This window comes from Berghia stephanieae, chromosome 11 (assembly GCF_034508935.2).
Source record: "Berghia stephanieae isolate SIO BIC M18660-M18661 chromosome 11, UCSD_Bste_1.3, whole genome shotgun sequence".
Classification (NCBI taxonomy): Eukaryota; Metazoa; Mollusca; class Gastropoda; order Nudibranchia; family Aeolidiidae; genus Berghia; species Berghia stephanieae.
The window spans coordinates 44,379,859-44,406,503 of NC_088370.1; the positions used below are offsets into that span (position 1 = coordinate 44,379,859).

Consider the following 26,645-nt stretch of genomic DNA (forward strand, 5'->3'; position numbering starts at 1 on the left):
AAAATAAAACTAATTTCTAACTTGTATCAATTTACTTTGTAACAACTAAAATATTGACATTATACACAGCTAAACAGCTTGCTGACCCACTACATTTATAGCCTCAGTGACTCAAAAGTTTTTCACATTAATTTAAATGTTTGATTTCTTTTTCTTCCTCCCAGGGCTTCTTGCCCCTTTAACAGAAGACTACTACTGGCTCCATTGTCATAAGGATATTATAGAACAAAAAACAGTGTTTTTCCCTCAATTCAAACATAGCAAAAATCTTCAAGTGATAAAAAGATTCACAAGCTTTAAAAGATTCAACTTACCTATTGCAAAATAGCAGGCTTGATGTTGAAGACCAGTGTTTGAAATTTTATGATCCAAATGTTTATAAAATGGCTGCCTGGTCAGTTGAAACACATTGGAGTGGACATTACTCTTGAGACTTAAAAAACAACTTTTATATATTGTCTTTGAATTAAAATAGAATTAGTCAGTCTGTTACTGTCAGTCCGTTACCCTAAAAAATGTCAGTCCGTTACCCAACAAAAGTACCTTAAATGATAAATTTCTTGAAAAATTATCTTACAGTGCTAAAGCCATTCATGTAAGAACAGAAAATCTGAAATAGTGAGTCTGTACAACAATCACATCTTTCGTAGATGAAAAAATACTGTTTTAATGGTAACGGACTGACATACAATTTCCCAAGGTCGTTAAAACGACCGATGAGGACAACATTTCATTAAAATCGTAAATTTGAATGTTTATATAGGTTCCTGATACTTATCATTGTTTTAATATCAATAAACAACAACAAAAGTGGCTATAATTTTGTAGAAGTTGCAAGATTTATAATATTGAGAAAATATTCTTTTTGTTCTTCAAATAAGGGATACCCTTACAGCTATAATAAGCATCCTGTACCACAAATATGCACGAAATATCCTTATATTCATAATCCTGAATGATTTTCCAACAAATTGGTACCAAATTTTAATATGTTCTTAAAAATTTGTAAAACACCCCTTCGGTTGACATTTTCATGGAATTTCCCATCATTGGAGAGCAGAGTGATAAATACAATACATTAAAATGGTGGGTGTTATTTCTTACTGGAAGTATGACTGCCATAATTTGATGTAGAAGGAATGCTAAATAAGCATGTCATTCATATAGGTAAAGATGACTTCATCAAAGTCATATTCCTGCCTCTGGAATTTTTTTGACATAGTTAGAAAAATAATCACCATTATCCTCTTTAACTTCTAGCCATGACCAATTGAATTTATTCCTCACATCTTTATCGATACTCGACAAGTCTGAATTGCGATCTACGAACAGCTCAGCCATTGTGAGAACATTAGAATAATGTAGCAATGAGCAAATTTGATTTTCAATCAGTAAATGACAGAGGAGAAAAAACTTAAATAAATATGACTTCAGGGCAATACACTGAATTATTAAGTAGAAGTGAATTATCAAGAAGAAACTTCGGCAGGCGTAGGTAGCGGAAAAATTCAAAGAATCGAAATGAAGGTAAATCGCCACAAAACAGCAAACTCTAGGCAGTTTAGTGAGCAGCAGCAGTGGCAGTCAAATTTTGACCCAACTCGCCCATAGGAAAGTTGTGACCGAAAATTGCCGTTCGCGTTTTGGGGGGTTAAATGAAAGATGCATAACTTCGTTATAAAGAGGAATATCGCAGATATTTTGATATCATTATTTTCGTCTTTCAATTTCCTTTTAAATGGTGCCAATTAAGGAAAAATCCATTAATAATTCCAGAAGTTATATGAAGTTAAAATTTGGCAATTTTCAAATGCATTTATTTTTTATTTACCACGTGTGTTTTTAAAATTTAAACGCTTGTTTTTAGAATAACATCTAAACTTTATTCATGCCAAATTTCAGGGCTCTATATCGATGCGCAGACACCTTTTAACTCTGCGCCGAAATGCCTTGTTTACATTATCTTCTCATCATGGCTGCCGGACGATATCGATATTCATATCGATATTTTAAATTTAGTTATGTATTATGTTAAATTTAGTCCATAATATTTTCAGTACTATTATTTGCTATGTTTTTTATTTGAATACATACTTTCCAACTTTATTTATAGGCTTTTTATAGCTTTTGTTTTAAAAGTTCGTATATTTCTTCTCTTTGTGAAATCCGATATTAATAATATCGATATTTTAAAAATACCAATTGCTTTAATTTCATTTTATTTTACTTTGCCATCAAGTCATCAAGTTTCTTTCCCATATGTTTAGATATGTTTATCATTTGTATCCATATTCTAAAGGCCTTAGCCTTATTAATTATTATGGTAAGAAGTTCTATTATTAGTTTTGACACCCCCATATATTGAGAGAGAAGGAGGGAGGGGGTGGGGGGATAAAGTTATATTAATTGTCAGTTCAAATGATGTAATAGCAATAAACCCAAAGTGGTTCAGAAGAATTATTTTAAGTATTAAAAGCCAGAACTTTCCTTCTAATTATAATAGGGAATCTGTTTCAATTTATTTGAACTTTTTCAATCTACCATTTTATTTATATGCAATTAAATTGCCATAGGTAAAAATAAACTCATTATGACATTACACAACATGTTTATATCTTTTCATTTAAATACTCTCAAACCCTTTTTATTCTCTATGTATTAATTAGAAGAGGGGAATTATTTGCAATTGTTTCAGTGAGATATTGGGGATAAATCCAAAAGTGATAGAGCAAATTGTTTCTTACGTCTAGCCGAGTTTTTGATTATGTAACATTTGCGTCATATTATGTAATAATGTGTTAATTTGAAATGTTTATCTTCCTCTTTATTAATGTAAATGCATTGTCCTCGATAAGACGAACATTTTGGTATACAATATATGATAAGAACTCCATATTGACTGTTTTAACCATTTTTTTTAACATCACGCGATTTCGGTCACAACTTTGCAATGGTAATTTTGGGTAAAAATCGGTCTGAAATTTCAGACTTTGAACTGCCGTAACTACATTTCTAATCAAGATACAAACAAAATTCAAACTGTTTTGTAATCTGTGTTGCCAGCTCTTTCATATCACATTGGTTTCAAGTGTGTGAGGTACATTTAGAATTTCTATTAAACTCCCTACAAACTCGCTTGGGCTTGAGCAAAACAATGGCAGAAAACGTCCTGATTTGCACGGGAATTAGTTAGGCTACTTACCATTGTTCCTTATAATCAGGTACTCAATCAGTGAAGAAACGATCAACCAGTTTGTTTACAACGTGAGGCAATCGAAATGTGCTTGTAGCAATCTATCCTAACTTTCGATTTGAAGGTGTCTACATAACGTACTTCTGGCATTCGCAATTTACTTTATCATAGTTTTGAGACTCGTCAGGTAAATGTGGTCAATTTTGGCTTAGATGAAACAGTGAAATTTATCGCTCGGTGGCTCAGTTAACCCATAGAGGCCCGCTTCCCCTGGAGTCGCCCGCGACTGTTGAGGCCCGCATCGCCCGTCATCGCCCGCGGCCCCCGAGAAAAAACGGATCATGTTTACTTTGTTATTGCACCGAATCACTTCGTTTTATTCTAAACCGAAACATCGTAAACAACAAGATATGAAGTGAATAGAAAAGTGCCAGAAGACAATAGAGAATAAAAAATTTTTTCGCGGCGGTGGTGGGGTTTGAACCTGCGACCTTATTGGTACGACAACTCCGCCTGGCAGGTGAGAGCGTGGCTCTACCGTGTGAGCTATCCACGAACACAAAATATTCGTTTCAAACTCAAAGTCATTACTAGATCCCTCTCTCACCCACTTCTTGAGACCGCCGATTCGTTCGTACACCACCATCGCGAATAATTTTGACCAGCAGTTAAGCTTAATAGCCAATATTCTCAACACAAACATATAACATAGAAACGATTGAGACATTGAGTATGCTCCGGTGTATGGGGTGAATTTTTTAATTCAGAAAAGTGAGTGGAGCAGGCACTTATGTTGGTAACAACAAGATATGAAGTGAATAGAAAAGTGCCAGAAGACAATAGAGAATAAAAAATTTTTTCGCGGCGGTGGTGGGGTTTGAACCTGCGACCTTATTGGTACGACAACTCCGCCTGGCAGGTGAGAGCGTGGCTCTACCGTGTGAGCTATCCACGAACACAAAATATTCGTTTCAAACTCAAAGTCATTACTAGATCCCTCTCTCACCCACTTCTTGAGACCGCCGATTCGTTCGTACACCACCATCGCGAATAATTTTGACCAGCAGTTAAGCTTAATAGCCAATATTCTCAACACAAACATATAACATAGAAACGATTGAGACATTGAGTATGCTCCGGTGTATGGGGTGAATTTTTTAATTCAGAAAAGTGAGTGGAGCAGGCACTTATGTTGGTAACAACAAGATATGAAGTGAATAGAAAAGTGCCAGAAGACAATAGAGAATAAAAAAATTTTTTTCGCGGCGGTGGTGGGGTTTGAACCTGCGACCTTATTGGTACGACAACTCCGCCTGGCAGGTGAGAGCGTGGCTCTACCGTGTGAGCTATCCACGAACACAAAATATTCGTTTCAAACTCAAAGTCATTACTAGATCCCTCTCTCACCCACTTCTTGAGACCGCCGATTCGTTCGTACACCACCATCGCGAATAATTTTGACCAGCAGTTAAGCTTAATAGCCAATATTCTCAACACTGTTGTCATATCTTGTTGTTACCAACATAAGTGCCTGCTCCACTCACTTTTCTGAATTAAAAAATTCACCCCATACACCGGAGCATACTCAATGTCTCAATCGTTTCTATGTTATATGTTTGTGTTGAGAATATTGGCTATTAAGCTTAACTGCTGGTCAAAATTATTCGCGATGGTGGTGTACGAACGAATCGGCGGTCTCAAGAAGTGGGTGAGAGAGGGATCTAGTAATGACTTTGAGTTTGAAACGAATATTTTGTGTTCGTGGATAGCTCACACGGTAGAGCCACGCTCTCACCTGCCAGGCGGAGTTGTCGTACCAATAAGGTCGCAGGTTCAAACCCCACCACCGCCGCGAAAAAATTTTTTATTCTCTATTGTCTTCTGGCACTTTTCTATTCACTTCATATCTTGTTGTTACCAACATAAGTGCCTGCTCCACTCACTTTTCTGAATTAAAAAATTCACCCCATACACCGGAGCATACTCAATGTCTCAATCGTTTCTATGTTATATGTTTGTGTTGAGAATATTGGCTATTAAGCTTAACTGCTGGTCAAAATTATTCGCGATGGTGGTGTACGAACGAATCGGCGGTCTCAAGAAGTGGGTGAGAGAGGGATCTAGTAATGACTTTGAGTTTGAAACGAATATTTTGTGTTCGTGGATAGCTCACACGGTAGAGCCACGCTCTCACCTGCCAGGCGGAGTTGTCGTACCAATAAGGTCGCAGGTTCAAACCCCACCACCGCCGCGAAAAAATTTTTTATTCTCTATTGTCTTCTGGCACTTTTCTATTCACTTCATATCTTGTTGTTACCAACATAAGTGCCTGCTCCACTCACTTTTCTGAATTAAAAAATTCACCCCATACACCGGAGCATACTCAATGTCTCAATCGTTTCTATGTTATATGTTTGTGTTGAGAATATTGGCTATTAAGCTTAACTGCTGGTCAAAATTATTCGCGATGGTGGTGTACGAACGAATCGGCGGTCTCAAGAAGTGGGTGAGAGAGGGATCTAGTAATGACTTTGAGTTTGAAACGAATATTTTGTGTTCGTGGATAGCTCACACGGTAGAGCCACGCTCTCACCTGCCAGGCGGAGTTGTCGTACCAATAAGGTCGCAGGTTCAAACCCCACCACCGCCGCGAAAAAATTTTTTATTCTCTATTGTCTTCTGGCACTTTTCTATTCACTTCATATCTTGTTGTTACCAACATAAGTGCCTGCTCCACTCACTTTTCTGAATTAAAAAATTCACCCCATACACCGGAGCATACTCAATGTCTCAATCGTTTCTATGTTATATGTTTGTGTTGAGAATATTGGCTATTAAGCTTAACTGCTGGTCAAAATTATTCGCGATGGTGGTGTACGAACGAATCGGCGGTCTCAAGAAGTGGGTGAGAGAGGGATCTAGTAATGACTTTGAGTTTGAAACGAATATTTTGTGTTCGTGGATAGCTCACACGGTAGAGCCACGCTCTCACCTGCCAGGCGGAGTTGTCGTACCAATAAGGTCGCAGGTTCAAACCCCACCACCGCCGCGAAAAAATTTTTTATTCTCTATTGTCTTCTGGCACTTTTCTATTCACTTCATATCTTGTTGTTACCAACATAAGTGCCTGCTCCACTCACTTTTCTGAATTAAAAAACATCGTAAACGTAATGCGATCGTTCTATTTCCGTTTCCTTTTTACCGCACGTTTATATCGTTGATAGCAAGTGAGTAATCGAATTCAGAAAAATGGCATTCCCGTACCTCACGAGTTTGTTGCGTGGCGCTAGAAATGATGTTTTGGAGAGTGGTGTAGACGATGAAGAGGATTTTGGAAATGAAAGCGATATCGAACTAGAAAGAGAAGATGTAAACGATGGTGGGGATGGACAAGACGAGGCGTTAGCACCCGATCAAGGTGATTCGGACACTGAATCGGAGTCCGAGATTGACGAAAATGACGGGAATGGGGGTGCGGGGAACGAGTTTTTTTTTTAATATTTTTTTTTCCCAATTTATTGAAATCAAAACATGTCATGTTATATATCATTTGAAAGCAAATTTATCTGGCTATAAAAAGGAATTAAAATTATAATTTTATGTCATTTGGTTCTCGTTTAATAATTTTTAAACTTTGTGTTGGTATTTTTTTGTTAAGAGTTATGCCCCTTACACTGGGCCTCGGGGGAATTTTTTTTAGTAAACACCGGGCCTCTATGGGTTAAAATTGGCTACAGTTGGGATCACGACGGGTTTGGAAAGTGAAAAAATAATTTAACGAAGGATGTGTGAAAATACCCAGGGAAGTGTTCAGACACGCCTTTTATAAAAAGCGTCGCTTAGTCTTGGCAATATATACATCGTTAATATAAACGGTCCCATGAGCTATGCGTATCGCTGTGGAACACTCCTAATTACTTTACGGTCATGGACTACAATTTGTGAATTCTTTCTTTTTTTATTTCTTTCTTTCTTTCTTTCCTTTTTTTAAATATTTGAATTTGACAAATTGACTGATTTCAGTTAATTGACTGAGAATTTACAGGTCTAAATTATTGATATTGGTGTGTACTAAGAATCCTCCAAATGATATTTTTTTTTTGCTATTAGTATTGATATGCAGCTACAGTCAAAAGACATGACTGCATTGTATGTAATCCATTTCATTTCATTTTTGTTATTCTTCTTTTAGAGATAAGATGTTAGAATTATTTCGATCAAGTGGAGGTGTTGACTTATTGACCTTATAATTCTTTTAAATTAATGAGTTAATTCCCTTATGCTCTGTGAGCTCTCCTCGTTTATAAGAATAAAAGGAGGCTACTAGAGATCACTTCAGTTTGTTGTGTTCCCTCCAAAAAGAGAAGCAGTGTCAGTGTCTTTCTTCATTTTTTATATGTAAACCACCATCGAACTTAAACATGGCCTCAACAAAAAAAAGAAGCGAAAACAAAATAACGAAGAAAAAAAAAGCGAAACTTGAGAAATGTTGCAGCTTTGCCTGGGCCCAAACCTAGGGAAGCTACTCTCTATAGATAATGATCCTTTAATAAAATCTTTGTAACAACGCTATTCAGTCATTTCATTTCTCAAGTCAAATAAATCGAGTCACTTACACTTCCAACTTCAGTCATGGATCGTTTCGTCAAAAAATCTTCAAATAAGGACACAAAGTGCGGCAAATTTTTTGGGCAAATTTTGGGCTTTTTGGCAAATTTTGGGGGTTTTTTGGGCAAATTTTAGGTTTAAGGTCCCAATTTGGCAAAAAATGCAGATGACAGACACACAAACACTTCAATCTTCACTCTTTTTCCCTCCTGCCAGATACGCATTTTTATGATTTTTTTCAAAGTTTGAAGTTTGAAGTTAAAAACTTTAAATTGATAAAAAAAATCAAGAAAAATTTGAAAATTTGGACTATTCTAGTATCAAAAGAAAGTTTAAAATCTCAGCTTTAAAATGATGTATACGAAAGCAAGATTTATAGCTTTGCGTTCACCAGCCAACTGAAAACGAAACTACAACTACAACATTTGCTGTATTCACTTCACTCTTATGCCGGCTCAGGCAAGGGGCACAATCGCTGATATTTCGTAACTTCGTGTTGAAATTGACAATTTTGGCTTTGTCAGCTACTTTGGGGCAAATTATTTCTTTTTTACTTAGAGTTTAGCTCAGGAAAAAAATACACATATTGTTTATAAAAAGATGTGTATTGTTAGAAAGATACAGAGGTCTGGGTTGAATATTTATGAAAATACGGCATTTTGAAAATGGACAAAGGTTGCTTTCAAAGCAGCCAAAATTTGGGCAATTTTCTACAAAATTCGAAATAACATATCTTTTTAAATTTTTAACCAATTTTAATAATTTTTATACCATTTTAATCAGGATAAAAAATTCTACCTATTGAATGCAACTTAAAGACAACAATTATATAATCTAAATTTGGGTTTTCCGTACCTACTCCCATAATCCAGAATCAATGCACACAAACAGTCGATCTTCCCCAGTACCATTTGCGGATGGAAATAGCATTCCTGAAAATGTCAGAGCTACCAATAACCCAACAATATTCTATAGTTATTTAAAAGGTGACCAGTTTAAAACCAATGAATAGATAGTAGATCAGTGCCACCCCACTACACCAAGTTACGTCAATCTTTATCACATGAAGCTGAAACTATTTTGGATTGGATTGAAGTTCAACTCACCTTGCAATTCTTTAACGTTCATTAAATATGAGACAGCAGTTCCAAAAGGATTGGTTGCTTTGCATTGATAGTAGCCCATGTAACTAGAAGAGACCTTTGGAATTTCAAGTGTGCCTTCCAATGAACCGATTGGATCATACTTCCATCTTTCATCATTGTTTTTTATTTGGACTCCATCTTTATACCAGGCGATACTGAGTGGAATAGAAACAAGTGTGACTCACTTCCTATTACATCCGGGTTGTCTTTATGCTAAGAATTCAATCTATTGTTATTCAAATACAGGAAACTTCACTTTTCATTTTTTTATTGAGAAGAGTGAATATCATCTCTAAAACTGTCCAACTAAACTGTACTAGACTGAGGCAATCAGTCACATTTGAGACCCCAAAAAAGATGGTAAGACTTAAACTGACTAGAAATGTGAAATTTTAAATCATCTTTTTTTGGGGTATCAGCTTGAATCCATAATAGCGTTTTGAGAAAGTTGGAGACAAATATGGACCAAATGTGACCGATTGCCTCGCCAAGTACAGCTGACACCAGACAATCCACTAAATGTGCTCAAAGTACTTAATAAGGGGTCCCTGGCCAATAGAAACACTTAAACAAGTAAGACGAGATATGATGCCTGTTAGGTGATATTACACTTTTTTTTCAGACAGAGACAACGCTGTTAACAAAAAGTTAGTATATAAGTATAAGTAATACATCATGCATTTACTTTGGTTCAGGAATCCCTTTTGCTTTACAATTCAATCTTGCGTTTATATCATACCGACCCAAGTATAAGGTTTTTGCAGTTCTTGGCTTGATTATTTCTGGGGGAGTCCAGCCTATAATAATGAAGGAAGTTATGAACATTTCATTTAAAACAATCACAATTTAAAATGTTTAAAAAGGTGAGGTTTTACATAGCACAATATTATTATCAACTAAGCGTACTCAAAGCCCTTTAGAATGGGTCCCTGACCAACAACATGTAACATAGAACAAGACACAACACGTGCAATATTACAACTTTTTCCGACAGAAACAACGCAGTTAACGGCCAGGTGATCATTTTGGATCTGAGTACAGTGAGAGAATGTGAGTAAAGAGCCTTTTCTAAGGACTCAACTATGTGCCAAGCGAAGATCGAACCCAGGACCTTCCCATTCAAAAGCAAATGCCATACCACAAGACAACATAGCCGCACAATATAACAAGAGAAGACAGGTTTATTGTGTCATACACATTTAATAATAATAATAATAATAATAATAATAATAATAATATAATAATAATAATAATAATAATAATAATAATAATAATAATAATAATAATAATAATAATAATAATAATATTTAAAAAAAATAATAATAATAATAATAATATAATAAAAATAATAAAAAAAAATAATAATAATAATAATAATATTAAAAATAATAACAATATTAAAAACAATATTAAAAATAATAATAATAATAATAATAATAATAATAATAATAATAATAATAATAATAATAATAATAATAATAATAATAATAATATAGGGTTAGGGATCAACATTCAACATTGTTCCAAACAGTCGATGTAAAATGTTTATCCTCAAGCACAGACTCACTGGCAAATCTACAAAAGATAAACTACTTTTTACACGCTGATAAATGAATATCTTGAAAACTACTTTTTACACGCTTATATATGAGTAACCTGTCAACCTTTGTCATTTCAGGGTACTTTTTACACGCTGATAAATTAGCAACTTGCAAACCGTTTTTATTTCAGGCCAATTCTATCATTCGTTGACTCGGAATTTATATGAAGAAAATCTGCTAAGTCGTAATACTCAGTCCTTGTTTTACATTTGATTTTCATTGCAAGCATAATTTAATCTACACAAATCTAGCATATCCACAACAAAAATTGATGACATAATCTTTAATCTCTCTTGATACTATCACATAACAATAATCGCATCCGCAACAAAAAATGATGATGTAATAAAGTTGTCTGGATTCTATTAAGCAATGATAATCTTTCAAATCAATTCTTTTACAATACAGGCTTGGGGATCAACATTGTTCCACAAGGCCAATGTTACATTTTTATCACCAAACACAGAAGTACCGGCAAATCGAAATATTACAATACAGCTTGGATCAACATTGTCCCAAAGCAATGTACATTTATCACCAAACACAAAGTACGGCAATCGAATATACAACAGTTGTGGGGATCAACATTGTTCCACAAGGCCAATGTTACATTTTTATCACCAAACACAGAAGTACCGGCAAATCGAAATATTACAATACAGTAGTATAATAGATGACTGCATGTTCCTAATTGCTCTATTTATCCACAAATATTGCAGATAATAATGATGATGATGATGATAATAATAGTAATAGTATAGTAATAATAATATTAATATTTGATTACAGACTGACTTAAGGCCCTTTAATTCGCAATCATCCAATCTGGAGGCCTGGGTAGTCTACCTTTGTATTTCTATTTCTTGTGTCCAGATGGGGGGAAAAGATTATTCATTGCTTTATTAGCTGGTATATTTTCTTCTCTTCTGAGTTTACATTATATCCAAACAGTCACAATCTTGCCTCCAGAATTGGAATATATAAGTCTTTCAGTGCACTTTCCGTACAGTGTTTTGTTGCTGATTTTTGTGGAGAATTGGATATTCAGGAGTCTTTTATGTTGTGTCTTTTTTTTTTTCAATCTGTCAAATTTTTGTTCTTCAGTTTCGGTCAGTGACCAAGTTCCACATCTCTATACTGGCACTGATTTGACAAGGGTTGTGTATAATTTGATTTTAGTTTTCATTTTAATTTTACCTTTTCTAATCCAGAAGAAGAAGAAAAAGAAAAAGAAGAAGAAGAAGAAGAAGAGAGAAAACAACAACAACAACAACAACAACAACAAAACCAAAAAAATTAAAAAACATTTTTAAATAATAATAATAATATATAATAATAATAATAATAATAATAATAAATAATAATAATAATAATAATAATAATAATAATAATAATAATAATAATATATAATATAATAATATAATATAATAATAATAATATATAATAATAATAATAATAAATAATAATAATAATAATAATAATAATATATAATAAATAATAATTAATAATAATAATAATGATAATATCAAAAGTTGGATATTATTTGGTGAGTCACATTTATACACTTGCATGTCACCTGCATAAAGATGGGAAGATATATCATTTTTAACAAACATTTCAGACAGTTGCTGAATGTACATTGTAAAGAACACAGGTCCAAGAACTGATCCTTGAGGTAAAAATACAAAAAACTTGAACTTTTATGTAGTGCAATATCCACTAAACGTGCTCAAAGCGCTTTACAAAGTGTCCCTGGCCAACAGCAAAATGTCTGTTAGGCGATATTACAATTCAATTGTTTCTGACAGAGACAACGGCGTTAACGACCAGGTACTCATTTTACACCCGAGTACAGTGAGAGAATGGGAGTATAAAGCCTTATCCAAGGACTCAACTATACGTATGCCTAGCAAGGCTTGAACCCAGGACTGTCCAATCCGAAAGCGAGTGTCATACCACTAGACCACATAGCTGCACAAGGTAAACCAAATTTCAAAGACATTCATAAGATGTTGCTTTATTAAACTGAATTACTTGTTTTCTGTTACTTAAGTAAGAGACATGATACATGTTAGGCAATATAACAAATTTTTTTTTTCGACACAGACAATGCTGTTAAAGGCCAGGTACTCATTTTTACACCTGAATACGATGAAAAAATATGCGCCACTCAGAGCGGGATTTGAACCCAGGACATTCTGATCATACTGCAAGACTACATAGTGGTACAGTGAGAAAACAGTGAATTATTATACGATTCAAGATCATGATTTTTTTTCCTTCTCTTTTTGAGTTTATCCAATTGCATTACATCCATTTATAAAAGACTACTAGTATTACATTCATTGTTTTTTTTTCTCCTTCTCTCTTTGAGTTTATCCAATTGCAGTACATCCATTTATAAAAGACTACTAGTATTACATCCAATGTTTTTTTTCTCCTTCTCTCTTTGAGTTTATCCAATTGCATTACATCCATTATAAAAGACTACTAGTATTACAACGGATGTTTGGAGACAAAAAACTTTGAAGAATATCATTGTCTATAGATCCATTTACAAATCCAGGCTTACCTTCAGGTTTGGTGCATATGGTACAAGAGCAAAGGATGGACAATGTTATCAGACATGGGAATAAGAAGGTCCCTGGGGCCTGTGATGTCATCTTGCACAAGAAAGAAAAAAAGATATGAATCCATGCTCTTACAAGATGATATCTCTTGTCAAATAATTCAATGCATCGATAAAAATAAGTTGGCTGGAATGTCACGGGGAGAGATGAAGTAGAAGACAAAGAACAGAATACGGTGGATATCTACTGTTGAAGCCCTGTGTAAAGAACAGAATACAGTGGAGATGTACTGTTGAAGCCCTGTGTAAAGAACAGAATACAGTGGAGATGTACTGTTGAAGCCCTGTGTAAAGAACAGAATACAGTGGAGATGTACTGTTGAAGCCCTGTGTAAAGAACAGAATACGGTGGAGATGTACTGTTGAAGCCCTGTGTAAAGAACAGAATACGGTGGAGATGTACTGTTGAAGCCCTGTGTAAAGAACAGAATACGGTGGAGATGTACTGTTGAAGCCCTGTGTAAAGAACAGAATACAGTGGAGATGTACTGTTGAAGCCCTGTGTAAAGAACAGAATACAGTGGAGATGTACTGTTGAAGCCCTGTGTAAAGAACAGAATACAGTGGAGATGTACTGTTGAAGCCCTGTGTAAAGAACAGAATACAGTGGAGATGTACTGTTGAAGCCCTGTGTAAAGAACAGAATACGGTGGAGATGTACTGTTGAAGCCCTGTGTAAAGAACAGAATACGGTGGAGATGTACTGTTGAAGCCCTGTGTAAAGAACAGAATACAGTGGAGATGTACTGTTGAAGCCCTGTGTAAAGAACAGAATACGGTGGAGATGTACTGTTGCAGCCCTGTGTAAAGAACAGAATACGGTGGAGATGTACTGTTGAAGCCCTGTGTAAAGAACAGAATACAGTGGAGATGTACTGTTGAAGCCCTGTGTAAAGAACAGAATACGGTGGAGATGTACTGTTGAAGCCCTGTGTAAAGAACAGAATACAGTGGAGATGTACTGTTGAAGCCCTGTGTAAAGAACAGAATATGGTGGAGTTGTACTGTTGAAGCCCTGTGTAAAGAACAGAATACAGTGGAGATGTACTGTTGAAGCCCTGTGTAAAGAACAGAATACAGTGGAGATGTACTGTTGAAGCCCTGTGTAAAGAACAGAATACGGTGGAGATGTACTGTTGAAGCACTGTGTAAAGAACAGAATACAGTGGAGATGTACTGTTGAAGCCCTGTGTAAAGAATAGAATACAGTGGAGATGTACTGTTGAAGCCCTGTGTAAAGAACAGAATACAGTGGAGATGTACTGTTGAAGCCCTGTGTAAAGAACAGAATACAGTGGAGATGTACTGTTGAAGCCCTGTGTTCCAAAAGGAATGGATAGGATTCAATGATGATGATGATATAAATAAATGCCAATATATATATATATATATATATATATATATATATATATATATATATATATATATATATATATATATATATATATATATATTTGTAACAGAATGATGTAATTATTACTACTATTACTATAGGCTTACATCAGTGTGTGTCTAACGCAACAAGCCATGATGCATCAGTAGTATGTGTGTGAGTGTGTGTGTGTGTGTGTTCTGATCTGAGTAATGAGTGTTGATAACATTGTTCGCTTTAGTAGAATGTCCTCTGTGTTGGTTGATACATGTTTAGATAGATATTTCTCCTAGTACAGTCAACTTTAAAACACAAATTTATTATCCTTAGATGCATATTTATTTCTTTATACGATATTGATGTTATTCCAATATCTTCATTTTAATACCTTCAAATCTACATACAAGATAATCGCACAACTTTTATTTATGTATTACATAACAAACTTGCTGTTGTACCCACCAATATGTATGAATATTATTATTATGATGCCACTTTTCGCCTGTCACAATTCGTTGAGTTTTATATATTGCATTTTGTGATTTATTATCATTTAATTTTCGCATGTCAAACACCCAAACGGGAATTCCCATTTCTCTAAACATTCCCCATCAATGATACTTTAGTGACATATTTGCCTTTTGTGAGGGCCGGGTTGCTATCATTATACATCGTGCATGTTGTTTTGCTTTATTCAATAAACGCCACAAATTGAATATAAAGTCTTCTGAAATTAATACTTTTACCAACACTCTCTTTACGCAGGTGATCGAGGAACCGGAGTTGACGAAGGATCTGAACCACTGGACTGTGTCTTCCTTTTCTTGACACTATACTACCCCTACGACAGCTGGGAGACATAGCCACAACCGGCCACATGAAATGATAGTCTCTCAGATGCCTTCACATGAAATCAGCTATCGCAACTACTTACTCTATTTCTACTTTAGCACCTTCACAGAACGGTTACAATTCGGAACCCAAGTGGACTCTGCGAGACCACCCACCTCTTGTACAGTACTCACCACTCTGATACTGTTACATATTTTTCATGATCATTTTTCTTTCTGTCCCACCAGGAAATCGCGGTGCTTGCGGCCGCAACACAGCCGCTATTTTTCACCGTTACCGCAATGGGAATTTTGACAATTGCCACAATTTTCCATGTTCTGGAGTCACATATAATCATATAATGCTAAACATAGGAAAATACTACTGCCTAATACTAAAAATTTTATTGCTAGCATAAATCTATTATATATTTCTTTTTTTTTTTTTTTATTATGGGTGTTTAATATAGTTTCATAAACATAGATTCATGTAACTCGGAAATAGAAAGTTTTTATGGCCGGTCCCCTCGATCTCGTTACTCCTGAGTTCCACTGTATTAGGTCGCAGGTTCAAACCCCACCACCGCCGCGAAAATTTTTATTCTCTATTGTCTTCTGGCACTTTTCTACTCACTTCATCTCTTGTTGTTACCAAGATAAGTGCCTGCTCCACTCACTTTTATGATGCATAGATGTACTTGGAAATATAATAATAATAATAACAATATATTTTTTAAATTTATGAGCTTTTCTACCACATAATTGTGAGGAATCCATGCATTTGTGTAAAACTGTTGTTTTTTGTTTTTTTCAAAATCTCCTGGTGGCATCCCCTATACCTGGCATATTATTTCTTTTCTGTGTATGCAATGTCAATATCAATGTAATTTAATGTAATTTAATAATAATAATAATAGATCTTTATTGTCCATAAATATGGCAATTTGTCATTTAGTTACACTTGTTATAATGTTAAACGATAACTAAGATTGAACAGATATTTCACTCCTACTTATTTTCTCTCTCTCTCTCTCTCTCTCTCTCTCTCTCTCTCTCTCTCTCTCTCTCTCTCTCTCTCTCTCTTTCTTTCTTTATGGACAATACTGTATAATACATACCAACTAAAATTGGTGGACTGTGCTTGTCATAAAATTAAAGCAAGAATAAATTATTGTGCGCTGTTTATTGAAAACAATGTCTTAAATTTGCAACTTTTCCTTGCAATTTTTGCACTTTTTGGGTGCAATTTTTGGGGTTTTCATTTGCGATTTTCCGCGGGGGACAGTTCTTTGTGCACATCTTATATCTAATTTTTACGGAATATTGTTTAAAATGGGAATATCAATAATGGTGGGGAAATTAAATAAAAATGTCTGTCTTCAGTTTTCACCAACTATTTCAAGCTTTAAAACGCTTGTGATTGGGATAAGGCAGATAAAAAAAATTGTGTCTTTTATATTTCACTTGTTACATTAAAACCTGGTCTTCATGCTTGTTAAAACTCAATACAGGCTTTAATATAACTCAAGAGATAAAAACCATAACAAAAGACACTCAGTGATTATCTGCTATTTATAAATCACAATTAGCATTTGACAGACATTGGATAATAGTATGGAAGTGTATGAAATTGTCATTGTAAACAAAGGGAAAATAGGAATGGGTGACTGTTGAAATTTGAGAAAATTATGTTCGAAACAATTTGGATAAAGGAAATCCTTAAACAGATTACGACTGAAACTTGAAAATGGCAATAACTCTAAAGAAAATCTTTCAAATAAATGTAGATAACTGCCTTTTAATTAATGAAGCAAACCTGAGAATACCGTGAACCTAGCCTGTCCTCATGGGGCAGATTACATTCAGGGCGACATGAACGTTAACATAGCCACGGCGTTTGAACTGTTACACAATTTTCATCTCCATCATTGTAAAAAATTTCAAACCTTCAGAAACAGATATCTTCGAAATACACTTGGTATCAGATGGTGGGAAAATCAGTATTAATAAAGACTTGTGGTTAAAAGTTGGACAAGAGGAAATTAGCAACGCTGTGATTATTCTCAGACATATTATTTGATTGATATTGAAGAACGAGTTTTCTGGCCAAAATTAAACTTTTTTTTCCCCGGAGTACCGAAGAGTTGAAGAGATGCAAACATTAAGAATCATCATGGGATAGAGATCCATCTATATCCTTCTATCAGTATCCACCGTACCAATGACCAGAACAGTGTAGTAATAATAATAGTATAGTGCAGTGGAATGCTAGTACAAGGACTATAGTATTTATAATATTTATCATGTGTAGCCAACTTTCATGACCAGCCCAGTTTATATGGACATTTTTCATTCCCTGATTTTAGCTAGTTTTTGTCTTAATTTGAGGTGATTTTTAGTGTGGCGGAGTAGGGTGAACTGGGGATAGTGACATTTTGGTTGAAGGTTCAATTAATTCTATTATCAGTGGTAGATTATGCTGGCGGTGGTGATGACAACAACGTAAGTGATGTAAGGGTAAGTGGTTTAGAGACAGTAGTAGTACTGATGCTGCTGAAAATTATGGTGATAGTGTCGACGGGTCAGTGCTTGTCGTGACGTCTGCAGCCGTATTCGGAAAAAAACACATTTAATTTTTTAAATTTTATCCAAAAAAACTTGTCCTTTAAATATGGATCAATTAAAATGAGCCTGTTCAATCCAACTCCAGGTTCAAGAGTTTCACATGTGATGAGAACAAGTTTTCTGGCCAACATATTTTTAATGTGTTGGTTTGTTTTTAAAGTACGGCAGTGTAATTGTGTTGTTGACGATTGGTGTAGTGTAGGGGTTGGAGCGGTGGTGGTAATGATAAAACAGTAGTAGTGACAGAGGCACTGGGATTGGGGGTGGTGATGGTGACGATACTAGTTGTACTGAAGACATGGGGGTGGTGGTGTTGGTCACGATAGAGACGACAGTGGGAATCAACAACACAATGAGGTTAAATGATTGGGTACACCACATTGTGAATTTAAGTATACAGGCCACTTCCCATAATCATAACACCTTGGGATCAGCGATAATGTTGTGATTAACCGAAGTTGAGGTTCCAATCTCCTATTGCAACATTTTACACATATATTGTAAACTCAAACTAGTTGTAAAATTATTCTTAGTCCACTATAGAGCGATATGATTGAAATAAAAACCACATGGCAGCCCTGTATAGATTTTGTCAAGCAAAAGTAGTTTTGATGCAAGTCGACATCTTATTCAGATTGAGTTAACTTTCAGTCTTTTCTTCTCAACATTTGTAAGAGTCAAAGCTCCCACCAAACTCGTTGATAACAATGCACCGTTGTCAGTCCTAAAACAAAGGATATCGCTCAGTCTCTCTTTTCAACTGCCCTTGTCTACCTGTGAAGACTATGCCCAGCCCCTCGCCTCTTATTAAATGGTCACAGATAACATGACAAACCCATACTGCAAAGTCCCGCCCTCTTTTGTCTCTAATAGAGTGGTGACAGACTACTGTAGCATTAAATCTCATGGCAAATGTTGCGATTATCCGGAGAGAACTGTATTAGAGAACTAATTTATGTCCTTCAATCTTCATTTGATAATGACTGATGTCACTGACTCTCTACTATATTAGAACAAATATATTTATCACTATTTAAAACCTTTAATAATGCCTTCTTCAAACTCACTCATAATGAAGTTTATTAACTTAACTAATCATACCGCAATTTTTAAGCAAATCATCCATGTTGAACATTTTACAGTAATTAAATTTAAAATGATGTATGCAGTGGCGTGGCATGCTTACAGTATATGGTGGTGCCAGAATCAGCTGAAAATGACTCAAAACTTGCTATATTTGTAAATACAAAAGAAAGAAAAAAGAATTAAAGAAACGACTTACTCAAATGAATGAGAGGCGGTATATACCATTTCTCACTTTAATTTTGTTTTAAATGCTGTAATCCATTTTTAAAAGATAGATGCGGTGCCAGGCACCAAATCAACCAATATAACCACGCCCCTGGATGTATGCCAATCACTGGCACTCAGTCGAGCAATTCTATGAAATTAAACTATGTGTCATAATAATTACATAGCAATGACTATCCTGCACAAATCTTTTTCGCTCACAAAGTGCCCGAATTCGCGACAAAATATGGGACGAAGCCGTTTGGTATATGCTATTTTAAAAAATTAATTACGACGCTGTTTATCGATGAATATGACTGAAAGTTGGCACGCAGTTAGAAAAAAGGTCATTTTAGATTATGTCAAGCGACAAAACTCGTAGGATTACCAGAAGACCGTTAAAAATAGATTTTTACTCTTTGGAGTATAATATTTCTAAAACTACTGGGCGTGTAGGTATTGTCGCTGACAAGGTAATACATGAACATTTCTTCTTTTAGGTTGTAAAATTTCATATGAACATGACGAGTACTTTTCCCGTATTTTTCAAAACACTATCCTAATTTGTTCTTCATTTTAAAGACAAAGCCATTTTGCCCCCCTACAGCCTGAATCCCAAGTTCAAAACGATTTGGCACCAAACAGCAGCTGAGCGAGTCGTGGCAAAGCGCTTTCTGATTGGTTGACCTCGTTTTAAAGTTCATGACTAGTCAAAATGTCTGCGCGGTCTCACTGGCAGAGGGTGTTTATCGTCTGCCATTGCGTTTGGGTTCAATAAACACCTGATAATTTGACTGTTTAATTTACAAGAATTTAAGAAATTATAATGTTAAAAGTTTTCGATTGCAATATGATCTACAATCTCAGCATGGGTTTAATTATTGTGTTCCAAGTCACGTTCTATCAGTAACCTTTGTCCCCTTGTCCAATTTCTCTTTTCCTTCTATATTTCTTGTTTACGTACGCAATCCCTCTCTCTCTCTCTCTCTGTGTGTGTCTGTGTGTGTCTGTGTTTATATATAAGTTAGAACTCTTCTAATGTTTTCATCATATTCTCTATCAAATTTGCCATAAAATTGCCAAATTTCAATCTTTTAATCCACTTATTACGCAAGATACAACCAAAGGTCGAAAAAAATGCCGAAAAAGCGTCCCATATTTTCGCGTTTTTTTCCTCTTTGCGGGTCATCCAAATAAATGACACCTTTGAAACTGCATAGCTTGTTTATTTATGAATGGATTTTCAAAATTCAAAAACATTTTTACTCAGTGGAGATAGGGCTTTGATTTCAGACAAAAATTTTCCTCAAAAAGAGAAAAAAACATTTTTCATAGTCATTGCTAAATTACATGGCCTGGTAATTTTAACAGTTAAAATGGAGCTGTGGTTGGAGTTTACAATTCTTTATATTCTAGATCTGTCGGTATATTAGATGACAACATGTAACAGTGGAAAGAAAATGAGCAAAAAGGTCACTTATTACGTTTGTCAGCAGTGACCTCAACCTCGCTGACCCCTGGTCTGGCATTGTGTGGCGTGATGAATCACGCAGCATGAAAACTAAAAGGAATGATATGTGGTAAAACGAACAGCTGTGGTCAACATTCATGTGGGTGTTATGACCGAATAGTTAAGATGTCTGCCTTAGAAGGCTTGTGGAATCGACGCTGTGTGTTCGAATCCTGGTTCCACCACTTTTTTTTTTTTCCCATCTAGTTTCTATAGAGCATTGCAAATGCTGTCTGGCAATAATAAAAAATCTGGACTTTTGATTATTGGCAAACCCTGTCTGACAATAACCAAAAGCCTGACCTTTTCGTTATTGGCAGACACATTTATTAAGTTGGCAGGAAAAATGTTATGCAGAATGCCAAATTAGGCATAAAAAATACCAAATATTCTGAAAAAATTTCAGGTTATTTGTGTCCCAAATCAGTTAATATCAAGTGATATTTAACATAAGATTAAGATGAAAGTAAAAAGTGCTAAAAAAAAAACAGGGTCTGCCAATTATCAAAAGTCCAGGATTTTTATAAGGCCACCTCTATTTGCAGTAGTACTGAGAATAGTGATTTCCTCTATTCACAAAAGTACTGCGAATAATGATTTCCTCTATTCAAGTAATACTGTGAATAGTAGATAGTGTTCGCATTTGTTATACGCAGTAGTACTGCAACTAGTAGATATCATTCATTTCAGTTATTTGCAGTAGTAGCCTTGAGCCTAGAGCTTTATTGTATAGAGGGTTGGGTGTAAAATACAAATAAACTACATATTATCATTATTACTATCATTATTTTAAATATGTATTTATTTATTATTAATATTATTATTATTAATTTACCTATCTATTTTTAAAATTATTTTTATTATTAGTATTTTGCATGTCGATGATGTGTCTGTTGTGTAGTGATGGTGTTGATGATGTAGTAGTGGTAGTGGTAATGATGATGACTATAAGGATAATGATGTAATGGTGGTGGCGGTTGCTGTAGTTATGATAACAATGTGGTAGTGGTAGTAATGATGATGATGAGATAGTTGTGGTTGTAGTGTCGGTAGTAGCAATGATGACGAGGAGGATGATGATGTAAAGGCGGTGGTGGTTGCTATAGGTTTGATAATAATGTGGAGGTTGCTGTGGTAGTAGCAGGGCTGGCGAGTCGGAGTCGGTTGTTTGAGGGTGGAGTCAGAGTCGGAGTCGGTTTTAGAAGTCCCAACTCCGACTCCTTACCACTTTCAGACATTGCATTTTTATATCATTCAATGTGTAATATTTTAGATACTAGATATAGATAGTATCCAGGCCTATAGAATTTGAAAAAAATTACATTGGTATTAGCTAAAGGTGAACTATGCTTCCAAAACCCCCTTTCCTCTCCAACCTTCATGCTCTCGTGCTGTACATTTAAGTTGGCATCAATGCCAATCACCCCGTACCTGACTAGAGGGAGGGGTGGGGATGCTGACTCTTCAATGTTAAAGTTAGGTTATTAGAAAGTGGAATAAATAAGACCATAAGAAGTGACTTTATTTTAGTATAAATGGTTTCAGTTTCAATATTGTCTTAATTTAACTTTTCCTCTTTTTGTTGGTCTTAATGACAGTTTTATTCATATCTTAGTTTCAATTTCCTTTTTGTCTAGTTTCAGTTCCTTTTTTGTCCTAGTTTCAGTTTCTTTTTAATCAGTCTGTAGCCAAAAACTGACGAAGAGCTTGTACTTTTAATGATGCAATATCAAATATGAAGCAGCTTGTATTGTTATAATACATATACTGTGGAAATGCTAAAAGTAGCTGCGAGTGTTGGTTGCATATTAATACCTATTAATACTATGCTTGAGGAGTCGGAGTCGGAGTCGGGAGTCACAGTCGGAATCGGTTTCAAGGCTGGAGTCGGAGTCGGTTTAAAAATAACCGACTCCGCCAGCCCTGGGTAGTAGTAGTAATGATGATGTGGTGGTGGCTGTAGTAGTAGAGGTAGTTTATTGATGGAAACTTCTATTATTTGCAGGACCACTGAGATATGAGTCATGAGCAATGGCGAAAGTGGGTGTGTGAGAGAGAGAGAGAGAGAGAAAGAAAGAGAGAGAGAGAGAGAGAGAGAGAGAAAGAGAGAAAGAGAGAGATAGAGAGAGAGAGAGAGAGAGAGAGAGAGAGAGAGAGAGAGAGAGAGAGAGAGAGAGAGAACTTTATAAAATATATTTAACTAATACAATAAACGGGGACGGAACGATTCTCATTAAAGAATCTGACAGATACAATGATAGATTTCAAGAGGTGAACGAATGATCAAGTCCGGGAGGTGGGGACAGGGAAATTTTCTTGGACTGGATTGGGGAAACAAAAACAAAACAAAACAAGATCATGTCTGTCAAGTTTCAGACTTTCAAAAGCTCAATTCTAAGTCACACAAAATGTTTCAATTATTCCTCCTCTCATTCCACTTCAAGCCATTCGACAACATGCCATTTTGAACTAAAAATACAGTGATGTGCTCAGTGAGGGGACGACGACTAATTTTCAGAGACGGAAGAGCGCTTCTACTACTGCGAACAGTGACTCCGCCGTGGAATCACTATTCGCAGTACTACTGGGAATAATCACTTCGTTTTTACTATTGCCAGACAGGTCTCTGCCAATAATCAGTATTCTTTATTGGCAGACATGTCTGAGAATAATGACAGCCAATAAGCAAGCAAATCTCAACAAGAAAATCGAAATGGAAACGATTGGTCACACTTTCAGAAAACCAACAACAGACATTACGTGACAAGCTGTGGACTGGAACCCTGTGGGGGAAAAAGGATGATTGAGTTGAGAGGCCAAAGAAAACGGAGAAAGTCTTGTGAAGAAGACGAAGTTAGCTGGAATATCCTGGGAAAAGATGAAGAGAACAGAATATTACACGGGGATGTAGCCTACTGTTGAAGTTGAAGCCCTAATGAGCCTATGCAGATGCTCCACGAATTTTACTTTCGTCTAGAGTGTTGCCGTGTATCTGTCCGGTCTGATTAGCTCTCCGAAAATGCTAGAAATTCTTGATTGAATTTAATGTAAGCTTCCGTCTTGTTTTGAGTCGATGTTGGGGAAAATCTTTGATTGTGCTAGAATGTTCAGCGCTTCAATTATTTTCTTTTAACTTTAAATAAGAAAAAGATACGATCCAGTGTATCTTCATCTTGCTGATGGTAAATATATATGCTCACTTCACGACTGTGGGCTTTGATGTTATCTGATATAATATCTGTCTTTAAGCCTTCACATCATGTTTGAAAATTCAGTTGGTCAAACGAATAATGGTTAATTTTAACTCCCTCTCGCATTTCCGAGAGAGCGTTACCACCAGTGTTGCCAGGTACCTTTGAAAAAAGGTACTGTGTTTTCAGTCCACCAGTGGACCGAAAACACAGCTGTGTATTCAGTCCACCGGAAATATAAATATTTTAAAAGGACCAAATATCGTCTATACTTACCTTAGCCAATGCTGACGACATTGATACTGAGCCTATTATGGGTATCATCAGAAATGGACAGGCATAAAATTTATTTCAATTCAACGGCTTAATAATATCATTTACAGCGTTTTATTTACTCTCGGAAAATCTTGATTGAGAGTTGTTCGAATAGATCTCAATTCTCGAAATCGATTTATCAAACTTGACGAGATTCTTACCATGACTTTTAACATTTATTATCTATTTACTTTTACTCACTTTTAAGATTATTATTTTAATTTCGAATACAATGAGACGTCAAAATTTATTGCCTTCAGCATTACTTGTACGTAACAATATGACTCCGGAGAAAAAGGAAACAAAAACGAACAAACAAAACAAAAACCAAAGAGAAAGATAAAAAAGAAAAGAATAGATAATAACTTTATAGTTATACTTTATAGTCTTGGATATGTTTAGAAGGAGCGTGAGAGAGAGAGAGAGAGAAAAGAGAGAGAGAGAGAGAGAGAGAGAGAGAGAGGGGAGAGAAGTAGAGAGAAGAGGAGAAGATAAGAGAGAAGAGAGAGAGAGAGAGAGAGAGAGAGAGAGAGAGAGAAGGGGTTAAGGATTGCTTTGTAGCTACTTGTACTCGCACAATTTTTTGTCTCTGAGGCACAGCCGTGGTTGAGGCCAGTGATCGATGTGAAAAGTGACCAAATAGAACCATACTTGTGCAAATAATAATAATACTCTGATCTCCCTGGAAAACTCATCGGTTTTGGTAATCACAAAATTTCTAACGGACTAGGCAAATAGATATAAATGTTAAGGAAAATGGCTCTACATTCTTTTAAGAACTCAATTTTAGGGCTATTAGAAAGGAAGAAATGGGATACCAGTAAAAAAAAAAAGATTCTAGTTCTGCAAGACATGATAGACAATGAACAATAGACTAGCCCTACAAACAAAGGACAATGAATGATTTTGAAAGAAAAGGATACTGGAAGAAAGAAGACAAAGTAAACACTGCCCGGGGTGGGTGGGGGCGGGGGCAGGGGGGGGGGAGGGAGTCCTGAGGCCTTGAGGCAGAGCCGTGCTCGAGGCCAGTGATCGATGTGAAAAGTGACTAAATAGAACCTTACTTTAGCAAACAATACTAAAACTCTGATCTCCTTGGAAAACTCATCGGTTTTGCTAATCACAAAAATTCTAACGGACTAGGAAAATTTTAAAATAGATAATGATGTTAATTTTAAATTAATTGTAGAAACAATATTCTATGTGTGGCCAATTTTGGCCAACGGCTATCTGGCAGCAGGCGCCCGATTTCGAACAACTCTCAATCAAGACTTTCCGAGAGTAAATAAAAAGCTGTAAATGGTATTATTAAGCCGTTGAATTGCTATAAATTTTATGCCTTTTCATTTCTGATGATGCCTGTAAAAGGCTCAGTATCAATGTCGTCAGTAGCGTTTAAGGTAAGTAGAGACGATATTTGGTCCTTTTTTAAATGTTTTTTATATCCGGTGGACTGAATACACAGCTGTGTTTTCAGTCCACTGATGGACTGAAAACGCAGTTCCTTGAAAAAATCCCGCCAGAACTTTATCCCAGAAAGCCGCCAAATAATAATAATAATAATAATAATAATAATAATAATAATAATAATAATAATAATAATAATAAATAATAATAATAATAATAATAATAATAAATAATAATAATAATAATAATAATAATAATAATAATATAATAATAATAATAATAATAATAATAATAATAATAATAATAATAATAATAATAATAATAATAATAATAATAATATAAAATAATAATAATAATAATAATAATAATAATAATAATAATAATAATAATAAATAATAAATAATAATAATAATAATAATAATAATAATAATAATAATAATAAAATAATAATAATAATAATAAATAAATAATAATAATAATAATATAATAATAATAATAAAATAATAATAATAATAATAATAATAATAATAATAAATAATAATAATAATATATAATAATAATAAAAATAATAATAATAATAATAATAATAATAATAATAATAATATAATAATAATAATAATAATAATATAATATGATAATATATAATAAATAATAATAATAATAATAATAATAATAATATAATAATAATAATAATAATAATGATAATAATAATAATAATATATAATAATGTAGTTGACGAGGGAGATAGTGGAGTGAGATGAGATGAGATGATGTGATGGAGATGATGGAAAAGGGTAGTAGAGTATATAGTAGTAGTAGTAGTAGGTAGGTAGTAGAGGGAGGAAAGGCAGGGAGGTATTTGCCTGTATAGCGTATATGTAGAGCTATAGAGTATTATAGTATAGTAAGTAGTCTAGTAATTAGTATCA

General features: G+C 34.8%; 1 protein-coding gene across 7 annotated transcripts in view; it reads right to left on the minus strand.

The window, feature by feature from the left end:
- Positions 1-24,144, minus strand: part of LOC144957220 (neural cell adhesion molecule L1-like protein) — a 94,734-nt gene extending 70,590 nt beyond the window's left edge. For 2 of the 7 annotated variants that reach the window (XM_078888283.1, XM_078888282.1), the window contains exons 1-4: positions 23,720-24,100; positions 13,120-13,210; positions 9,632-9,743; positions 8,908-9,101 (exon numbers count right to left, since the gene is read on the minus strand). In XM_078888283.1, the coding sequence (XP_078744409.1) occupies positions 8,908-9,101; positions 9,632-9,743; positions 13,120-13,210 (397 nt within the window). In that variant the 5' untranslated portion in view covers positions 23,720-24,100. Of the gene's footprint in view, positions 1-8,907; positions 9,102-9,631; positions 9,744-13,119; positions 13,211-23,719 lie in introns of all 7 variants that reach the window. The other 5 variants (XM_078888284.1, XM_078888285.1, XM_078888281.1 and 2 more) reach the window with 4 other exon arrangements.
- Between the last annotated feature and the right edge of the window lie 2,501 nt (positions 24,145-26,645).